Here is an 11,111-nt window from a genome sequence, read left to right on the forward strand (position 1 = left end):
TTCGCTGCGTTGCCTTCAAATAACATTTTACTCCGGTATAGAGGCCGATCCTTCCAGCCATAGTTGGCACGAGGCAGAATCGTGATCCGTTCGGCTGATGCTCACTTTTTTGATCTTGAATGTACTGGGTGAAGGCAACCCAACGATAATTTCAGTTCGGCAAGTCGAAATTCTAAGTCGGGACATAGTCTTTGTACACTTTACCTCGTAATGAGGATTAGCACCAAACAAAGAGTGGTGTTGGTAGACTTTCGGGTAACCTTCGGTAAACCTTGTTCTATAGTTTTTGTGAACCGTTCCACGTACCTAGTTAGACAGGAAATAGTGGGAAGATAGTACCCGGGTGAGACTAACCAATCTGTACTGCAACAGTCAACTACCGTGTCGTAAGAAACCACACTACTGTGACTTGTGTGTTCTGTCTTGTTTTTGAAAATTTTTGTTTCGTCCGAAACGCTAAACATTAACGTGAAGTAGTTTTAGCGGACGTAAGTCTAAATTTTATGGCTACTTGTGAGCAATTGTTGGATTAGACCTCTCCCTGGTCTCACTTCTATCAACCATTAAAACAAACCTGTTAACTCCTCCTGACACCAGGTGCTAGTGTCCATGTCGTAGTCTTGGGGTATTGTGCTGAGTCTATGTTTTTTGTCAGCATATCGTTATCAGTCAAATTAGCCAGTCCCGTCCGTCCCAGTTGTTGGGTCCTTAGGCAGTCTGGTCCGTTGGTTTTGGTCTGTGCTCCTCGTCCGTCCTTGAGCTCTAGACATTTTGTCTCGTCCGCCCTTAAGTTTTGGCGCCGTCCTGTTTTTAGATCCGATTCTGGATTGTGAGTGACCTTCTCGAACGGCCTATTGCTGTTCTATTGAGACCGTTTCCCTGTGTCACTGTTTTCTATCACCATATGTATGAGACCTCACTACTCCCCTTCTCTCATTGTCTCACTTCCCCTTCCCGTACTCCTCTGGTCCACTCGCCTTACTTCGACTAATGTTCCCGTGACCTCCTTCCCGCCCTAGACTTTACTGTCCTCTCAATCTACTCGTTGGTTTGTTTGTTATTATCTTACAGTTGACACTGTCTGACTGTCCTAATTCTAGCTCATATAATTCTCCCCTGCCTTAGTCCAATCTGCCAAACCCTTCTGGTTTCAACTCCTCCGGTCTAACTTCTGACCAACCCCTGTACAACGTATTCCTCTCTACGACCATATAGACCTCTTCATACGCCTAGACTTCCATCTCACGTCTGGTTTTCTTCCGTACTTACACCAATATCTATACCATTCTGCTGTACGTCGCACCAGACCGTGACTCTCTCGTCTTACGGGATGTCATATTCTCTAATTTTGTTACATAGAACGTCATCACTGGGTATGGAGTTCTTCGGTCTCATTCTTTACATCCTCCATAAATAGCTAATTCTATGGAATTCGAACGGGAGAGTAACTCAGGATGTAGGTGGTTATAGGTTTTTCCCGAGGTAGTATATTTTACATAAAAACAGAGTGAGGATTTCTTCAGAGAGTAAAATCCGTAAGTTTCTAAACCTTCTAGGACTATGTTTAATGTTGAATACATTACGAGAAAAGAGGGTAAAAGCTTAATATATTATAAAAGACGGAAGGTGAACTGTGAATTTAGGCTCTGCAAGGTTGACCCTACTAGTTTAAGTAACAAACAGTAAGTACTTGGTTAACTCTTAGTAGTTCTCGTAGAGAGGACCCCCCCCCCCGTAGAAACTTATCAACCTACCAAATCTCTATACGTGTGTTGGAGGACAAGGAACGTTTTAGTTTCACCAATTAGTGGTTGCCTACACGAAACTGTGTCGATAGAAAAAATTTCCAGTAAAAGGCGTAAAATTAAGGTACCCTTGACACCCACTCCCTTCACTATTGAACTTTCAGAAACAAAAACAAGTCTAAGCCGTCCTCCGAATCCAGCTAAGACTCATTTCAGTTAGGTTCTTGGGTTGGGAGTAGGTGTATTACCCTACGATGCAGGACCCGTTGGTGCCTCTTTCATTCGTCTGGCGACTGCGTCCTTCTTGTGGAGTGTGTAGTGAGAGTGTTGGGCATATTGTGGTCTTCCGAGATGAAATGGGATTAATTAGAGTCCGGTCTTCCTTGAAATCAATGTCTTTTCTACACTGTAAACCACAGCTGTATTATGGGAAAACGTCAGGTTGCGCAAATCGAATCGCAATATCTGTCAGAAAAATCGCAATTTGATTATTTCCCCAAATCGTGCAGCCCTACTCCAGATGTGCTGCTGTCTGCTCTCCGGGGAATCCCTCCACCTCTTTGCGCTGTCCCTAACCTGCTCCTTCTTCTCACAACAGATCACGATGTAATCCATGAACATCGTCCACAGAGACTGCTGCCTGATCTCCTCCGTCAGCCTGTCCATCACCATTGTAAGCAAGTAAGGGCTCAGTGCTGATGCTTGATGTAGTCCCACCTCCACCTTGAAATCATCTGTCACTTCTATACTGCACAGCTCACCATTGTCGCACTACCTTTGCACATATCGTGCTCCAGTCTTACAAACTTCTCTGCTCCTCTTGACTTCTCTTTCAGAGCCTTCTCATATGCTTTCTCTAAGTCCACAAGGAGACCATAGAAATCATGCTGACCTCTACTGATCTTCCCCTTTAACATTCTTGAATCGATCATAGCTTAAGTAGTGCTCTTTCCTGCTTGCAACCATACTGATGTTCATTGGTCATCACCTCGCCTCTAAACATAACTTCTACAACAGCTTGACACAACGCGATCCGCTTGCTGATCAACTTCAAACCTCTGTAATTACATCTGTTCTAGTAAATGGCTTTGTTTAGTTTTTTAATGTCTTGTAAGGTATCATCACATGTCAGTGCTTGGGCATTGGAAGGAACGGTGTTAGCTAAAGGCAAAGCAAAGGACAGAATGGAGTTGAACACAAATCACCTCAGAGTAGAAAGCTAAAGTCACAAAGCAAAAATGTCACCTTGCTGGCTCCCACTTTAAAATGCTAGCCCACAAATGTAAAATAGCTCTCAGCAAAGCGTATCAGAGATGGAGAGAAAATGTTATATAAACCCAGTGGTAACTTACTGGCTCATGTCCTCTTCCTTTTCAACCTTCGCAAAAGTTGCCACTTTATTCTTCAGCAAATACAGGTGACCAGGTCCTCCCTAACACACACACACAAGAATGAAACAAATTACATACCATCACAACTAGTAGTTTTCTTGATTTATATATAAAAATGGTACCTATTACTTGTCAGTGCACTGCATGAATGTACACATAACCCCATTTATCACAAATGAATGTACAATTTTACAGGAAATACCGTATTACTTTTATTTAGTGTCTACATGTTCCTTACCTGACAAAAGATGAGCATCCTCCAGAACTTGCTTCCTCTCCTGTAAGCTGTGAGCTTCTTCTCTATTTCCTCTGGGAGAGAGAAACACAGGTTGTATTGATGTGAACAACAGTGACAGATAGCATAACGAATACGAAAAAAGACAAGTAACAATGTACAGTGAGAGAGGGAGAAATGGTAAGTCAAAGGAAACCTCTAGAAGGGTGGGTTCAACTACAGTAAGACATCACAGCCACTAATGGAATATATGAATTCAACAGTGTTTCAACAGCAAAAAACAGGTCAATAAAAGACAGAAAAATGGAAACCTGAAATCTATAGGCTACATGTGAATTATTCATTAACAGCCTCGAGAATCCATTTTAAAAAACATATTTCGGTATTGTTGCATCATGTAAGCTGATTCTAAACGAACAGAGCAATTGAGCCACATCTGAGCAAGTTTAAAAGAGATTTATAGCAGGCGAAGTTTAGCCTGTAGCTGTTTAATTGACCTTTAACCCCTACAGAGTGAGTCAGAGTTCAGACTCCGCTCCTCAGGCAAACTGCTGCACGCTCAAGACTAAAGGCGATTGATTTTATAGACTGTTGGTCTTATAAATCTGCTGTGGCTCTATATTTTATAATAATTGTGTCTTTGTACTCCTTCAACGCATTCACATGTGTATGAAACAACTTTATTTTTTGGGCCCAAAATCATGCCATTGAGAATTTCATATTTCATATTTTTCTGTTCTTAGTCATTTTATTATTAGATTATGTGATTTAAGTACATTATGTTATTCATTGTACTCACTGTTGGAATTACATGTTTATTGAATATTTTATTATGAAGGCAGACGCGAAGAGAAAACAAAAATGTTTACTCACCCAAAATGTCATCAAAGGTTGCATGTTCATGGTCCTAAGGAAAAATAAATGAACACATATAGTTGTTTGTAAAAGGTGTATGCTTGGTATGTCCATATATTTTTAAGCACATGTCCGAGTGTGTTTGACTCACATAGAGAATGGGGATGATGGACGGGTCGTCCCTGCGGATTATAGTGGGAACGTACTCCGCCTTCGGGACTTTAGAAGAGATCAGCTGAAGGTGAAGGAGACGAAGGGTGGATTAAGTACGGTGTGAGAGAAGGAAAGATGGAGAAAATCGAGCATGGGTTCAGAGAAATTAGAGAAAAGGGGAAAGGAGCAAACTTCATCAATCTCATGCCTGCAGGGAATGTACAGCTCTATATATTATTCAGAGTGAGATGGTAGAGAATACATTAGGGGCGTTTCAAATAAATGTACCTTCCTAGGATTAAGCTCATTTTAACATATTTACCTAGCAGTGTGTAAGTAACCATTTCCTAAAACAGTTACTTTTATTGTGCCCAGTTTACAAGGGATATTTTTAAGATGCAACAAATACAGAACTTGCATTTTTACACAACATTCATAACAACTTAATAAATGATATTGATATCTGTGGCATTGAGGGACCTTCAACCATCAAACCCCTCATGTTTTTATTTCACAGTCAACACCATTTCATTTCAACTTTTTCTATCTGTTCTAAATAGATGGCTGCTTGTTTTTTGTTTGATTGATGTGAATATCTGTAAAATGTGTAACTTGAAAAAAATATATAATTTATTTTTTTAATCTTTAATACTTTTCTTATGCATGCTTTAGGTAACATTAAGCTGTCTTTGGCTCTTGTCTGCTGTAACAATGTAAATGTATCCCCTGTGGGAGTGGGACTAATAAAGGTATTCTGATTCTGTTCGCAAAAACCAAGCCGATACTATGCTGCGTTCAAGGAGCTACGTGGAATTGGGGAAGGACAACGCTTGATTGCGGATATGTAATTTCACATTCTACCACAGTTTATTGCGCTTATACCTTGATTGTTGCCAACTACGATGCTCAACAGCTCACTTAACGGAACTTTGAAGCTGGTATCAGTTTTATTTCCCACCAATCACGGGAGTATTGTGTATAGAAAGTATTGAGTTGTATTTCTCGCGCTACCTAACATTCATGAAGGCAACATGACAGGGAGGCCTGTCACTCAGGATGCCAAACGAAACTACTCTTTGGTAAGCCCCGCCCGCCAAGCAACATCAGGGCCAAAAGTTTGAAAGCGAAAAAAAGATCTGAAAGTGAAAAACGATCTGAAGGTGAAAAGCAATGTGAAACCTGAAAAAACAAGATTTGAAACTGAAAAAATAATTGTTTTGAATCTGAAAATGAAAAAAATCTGCAACTGAAAAAAAATAAGGATTCAAATATCAAAATATGTATGAAAATGAAATCTGAAAATACATTTAATTCAAAGAAATTGCTGAACTGAATCAAAAATAATATTCAACCTGAAAAATGATTTCAAATACTTATTTTTATTTTGAATAAATCATTGTAATTTTCTGAAAATTACAATGATTTATTCAAAATAAAAATAAGTATTTGAAATCATTTTTCAGGTTGAATATTATTTTTGATTCAGTTCAGCAATTTCTTTGAATTAANAAACATTAGCTCGTTTTAATATCACAGTACAAGAGGACCCAGCAGCTCTAAATGAGATTATGCTAGAGATAGCACAAGCTATTTACTCTTTATATTACTGCAAAACAATCCTTACGTGAGCGTTGGCCCCGGAGCACCCAGGCTGCTGCGGTCCTCTTTACGGGCCCAGTCAAAGGGGTTCCCAAAGGAGCGCCTCCTCAGCATGGTCCTCACCATGATCTGGAACAGAAAAGTCAACAATAACACACCCATCAGAAAACCATGCTATTATTTGTATTTACTTGCACTATTTCGTCGCTTTTATTTGTTCTATGTCCTATATATATATGTTGATCTGTTGGAGGAGCCTGTGACCTAAGTTTTTCCTTGCAATATCTACACTGTCGCTAATGTGCAAATAACAATAAAGCCTTGAACTGAATTGAATGAATATGCTAAGAAATGTTAAGTAAAAAAAGATCCCTGGTCCTGGAGTTATTCTAACCGTAATATTGTTTGTTTTTAAACTTCATAATGAGCATACATTTCCACTCAGGCTGTAATAGCATTTATTATAGCATTTATATGCTATATATACTGTTTATTACAAGAGGCCAAAGTCAAGTATTATATTCAATTCACATTCAAAGAGCTCCAGTTACTAAAGTTTTCTCCTAGCAAAACTCCAAGCCTGAAGATGTTAGGTCCACCTCAAATGTTTATGTATTTTGCAGCATTTGGCCGCAACTAATACAAATAATTTAGAGCAACTAAGTGAGTCATACATCCGCTCTAACAAAGTGCAGAGAGGGCAAACAAGTAGGTGGCAGACAGAGGTGTAGTGGTGCTGTTGAAATGTAACTGAAAAAAGAGAATACATAAAAAAAAGCCCTTGAAAAGCACTCTTTCTCAGTTAAGATGTTTGTTGTGTCTCTCCAGGTAGCAGAAGTGTGTTCTTTGTTGTTCATTGATGAGTCTCCTCACCACTGTGGCCAGGCTGGGGATGTGTTTCACAGAATTCTCCACCTCCTCCTCCGTCACCTCGATCAGCATACTACAGTTGTCATCCTCCGGAGGAAGAGGCTCAGCTCCGTGCCTCGTCACCCACGGGTGCACCTGGACACAAGCATGAGGAGAACAATGGCGTACGTTATGTATTACTTTATGATTCCAAACACAGAATCTCTGAACGGAGGAACATCGAAACACATGCTACCAAAGTGACTTCAAGTCAAGCTATGCCAGAAACATGTTATTGTTATTGAGAGACTTCAATAATGTAGAATTAAATGAACATACAAAATGATCTTACGACTGTATTTCCAAGGATCTGAAGCCGACACAAATTTCACTTCCACATTAGGGAACATCTTTTCTCCAACTACAAGAGGTTTGTTTTACACCAAAGCAAATGTAACTAAGGAATCATTCTTATGACATGTTAATGTGCAGAACCAAACAATACCCCCAGTAAGAGGCACTGGTCTCTTATAATTAAACCCATTAACACATAGCCTACTGTGATTCACCATTTGAATATCTGCTACAGGTAGTTTCCAGCCCTCTATAATGTAAATGTGCTTGAATGCAATATAATGTAAAATAGCAGTTTACAGGAACGAGTGTTTACCTTAATTTGAGGAATTGATATTCTGGTCTCTGGATTCTTGTCCAGCATTTTCAGCAACAAATCTTTCAGATCATCTGAGATGTCAGCACTGTTGAGGAAGACAGAAATGTAACCTTCAGATTATGTCGTGTACATTTAAATCATATTTTTGTGAATTAAAAGACTACAATTTAATCAAATAAACCAGAGGTTCCCTGTTTTTTACCAGCCAAGGAACTGATATATTCTTTACACTCCTTTGTATCCTACTTAAACATCACAAAATAAAGTTTTATGTTGAGCTTCGAAGCATCTTGTAAAAAAAAAAAATTAATTATAATAACCTTTATTTTTCATGTTAATTTATTAGAATGAATCTTAAACTTTTCACCCACTTTTCAGGTAACTCCACAGGTTGAGTCTTGATTTTCTGATGAAGACTCACGATGCGCTCGTCCATAAAAGGGCACTGTGAATGAAAGAAGGATCAGCTGATTAACTCTTAAACAACAGCCCAAAAAGCCATTTGACCAAAGCACACACTCACCACTCCATAGATGAAGCAGTAAAGCGTCACTCCCATGGCCCAAACATCCAAAGCCTAGATGTAAAAAAACATGATACCAATGTTATGTTAAGAAATAGTTTCCTCAGTGTAAGATAGTTGAAATACAACACTTAATGAAAACTTAACGAAATGACCAACAAAAAAAAAAGGATGTTTGCATTTCTTCAAATCATCCCCAGAGGGCACTAGTTAGTCAAATGTTCCTCCACCTTTCCAGAGAAGTTCTTCCTGGTCTCAGAGAGCGCTTCGGGGGCGAGGAAGGCGGGCGTTCCCACGGTGCTGGTCAGCAGAGCATCAGCACCCTCAAACTGGTTACTGACTCCAAAGTCTGCGATCTTGATGTGTCCGTCTTCTCCCACCAACAGGTTGGAGGGTTTCACGTCTCTGTGGATGATCCTCTGGTAATGTACTGTTGGAAAGGAAACATTACAGACACATTTAACAGCAACAAGATCCCATTTGAGGAATCCTGCTCCGGGCATGCTAAGACTATTCATCTTTTTATCATATTGCAAGGAATTGGGTATTGAGCAATCAGTCTTCTCAACATTATTTGCCTGTAATTCCAGTTTTTCTTATTGAAATCAATTCTATCTAATAGAGGTGTATTCTATATATAAATGTGCTGGTATGTATATGTTGATCCAGGCTCTGGTCTTTAGTTTTGTTTGTATTAACATCATATTTAGCGGCTGTTGATTGTTATGTGTGTACCGATCCATGGACAGCAGAGGGAAATTAGCTAATCGCTAAATCCGGTATCTTTTCTGTTTGTTTTGCATGTTTAAAAAGACTAATAATAAAGAAATTAACAAAAAAGTGTCAAAAATGTAAGGAGAGAACAGTACCTTTTATATTTGTTATTGTAAACACATCAGTTGTTGGCTTGTGGTGTAAAATGAAAAATGGCTTGTGGAGAAATCTCTGGAAGTGCACTTAGTCAGGAAGTTGGATTACCATATCGGCAATTAAAGAGAATAAAATGTATTTATCAACCTAACCACTTAGCCTTGTTCAGTTTTGTTTCATTATAATAAGAAATAATTTAGTTTCAGTGTCCCTGCTGCAGAGCCTTGCATCTCCTCCTCTCAGTGTTAGTCTCCTAGACGACACATTGTGCAAAAGCTTTTCTGCTGTGCTGAAATACATTAAGAGCCACTGAGCTGCGGTGAAATGAGCCTTGTGGGTGGCTTGAGTCAAGAACAGCACAGGCAAAGGATTTGTGTAAGTGGCGTGGAAGAAGTGCAGCATTCACGCAGGTCTAGATACAAAAGCTCATTTTGGGATATTATCGTGTATTAGGCTACTTTTGCAACATAAATTGCTGTAATCATCAGTATTTTTCTTTTTTTCTTTCACAAAGGTTAAGGTGTTAAGATTCAAGCACATTTTCAGAATAAAGGTTGGTCAATTTAAAAAGTACTGAGTTTCCTTGATACATTTAATTTCAACTGCCTAATACAAATAAAGCAGCATCTGAGAAGACAATAATTAAACAGCAGCTGTAGCAGAATTGAATTAAAGTGTTTCTGGATGCATAACAACTCTGAAAGGGATGCACAGCCCTAATCACCCGTCCCCCCCCCCCATTATTATTGCTCTACCATGCAGTCACAGATTGAACAATAACGGATGTTTTGGAAAGACTCACGATACTCGATTCCCCGGAGCAGATCTTGGAAGTAGAAGCGTGACTGGTCTTCGCTGAAAGGCTTATCTGTGGGCACCTCCATGACAGCCCTGAATACATAAACGAACACACAATTAGCAATCATAACTAATGAGATTCAGCTCAGTCCAGTGACACAATCATTTTCATAAAGAGGCTTAGCTTACCCTTGCTTGACCAGCTCAAACACTGTGACAGAAACACAGATGAGTTAGTGATGAAAGATTTTCAAAGACATAAACAAATTGCCAAAAATATCTTTTAAAGTTGGTTTCAAATACAGTGTGTGTGTGTGTGTGTGTGTGTGTGTGTGTGTGTGTGTGTGTGTGTGTGTGTGTGTGTGTGTGTGTGTGTGTGTGTGTGCGACGTACACAACCGTTCGTCCAAAAGGTGCATTATCGAGGCAACTCGTCGCCGTCGTACACCAAATCTATGATCGTCCTCTCGGTGTCACAGAAGACAAATAATACGAAACCGTCCACCAATTATACTTAGTAGTCGGCGACAATTAATGAAACTTTGAGGCGAACAGACAGGAGGACCGGCACAGAGAGAGAGCGAGACAGTCCTCTGAGGCGGCAGCCCTCGGGTTGTCGCTGGGACCTTCCGGGAGTCGAGTTTCGCTTGGGGACGCCTCGCGCCAGATAGTTCTCTAACGGTAGGACTTTTTCGGGAATCTGGTACGGTTACACCACACTTCGACTCATCTCCATCCCCGACCCGAAATTTTGAAGGACGTTAACACATAGTGTTATAGGTTGAACACAGATAGGTAATAACCGAAGTAGAAGTCCTTCTGCCGACATATATGCAACTATTCATAATATTTCGACATGTTTACTTAAGTTCGGCACTCCATTAAATTCGACTTGCGTTTTGTTCAATCTCGATGAAGTTCAAGTTTGACGATACGTATTTGTCGAGAAAAGAATTTAATTCGCGAAAGCAGACCTTGGGTGTTGTCTTCGCATACACAACGACGGTTGAGAGCAATCAGCTTTGTTAACCTCTTCTCCTACGGAGTCGGTCTCCCCCCCCGCGGACGCAACACAGTGTCTTTTCTTCCTTTTTTATCGCCTAGTTTTGTTGTTAGTCAAAAAAATCTAATTAAACTCGTAGTGTACAATAGACTCTCGGTAGTGCATGTGTTTTGGACATACACGATCGGTATGCCTTTTTACTAGGTAAACAACACATACACACACAAATAGCGAATAAAAGGTACAGGAGACAGGAAACACCGGTTCGCAAAACCTACTGGGGTCGCGTCCTGGTAGACATGTACCAATACAAACACAGGTCTCTCAATCGGAAGTCTCGTTGTGTGGGTGCTGTGTGTGTGGGTGTGTGTGGTGTGTGGTGTGTGTGTGTGTGTGTGTGTGTGTGTGTGTGTGTGTC

The 11,111-nt window shown here is 40.0% G+C and overlaps 1 protein-coding gene across 1 annotated transcript; it reads right to left on the reverse strand.

Moving 5' to 3' along the window:
• Positions 1-3,093: 3,093 nt before the first annotated feature.
• Positions 3,094-9,906, reverse strand: LOC104945421 (calcium/calmodulin-dependent protein kinase kinase 2-like; the record flags this gene model as incomplete). The annotated part of the gene is made up of 13 exons (XM_010771083.1): positions 3,094-3,177; positions 3,375-3,445; positions 4,245-4,278; positions 4,378-4,461; positions 4,572-4,587; positions 6,004-6,107; positions 6,852-6,983; positions 7,498-7,585; positions 7,872-7,945; positions 8,024-8,077; positions 8,254-8,453; positions 9,696-9,784; positions 9,881-9,906. Coding segments are annotated over 13 exons (1,056 nt in total), but the record flags the coding sequence as incomplete, so codon positions are not given.
• Between the last annotated feature and the right edge of the window lie 1,205 nt (positions 9,907-11,111).

The sequence above is a fragment of the Notothenia coriiceps genome, unplaced genomic scaffold (assembly GCF_000735185.1).
Source record: "Notothenia coriiceps isolate Sejong01 unplaced genomic scaffold, NC01 NC01_scaffold00009648, whole genome shotgun sequence".
NCBI lineage: Eukaryota > Metazoa > Chordata > Actinopteri > Perciformes > Nototheniidae > Notothenia > Notothenia coriiceps.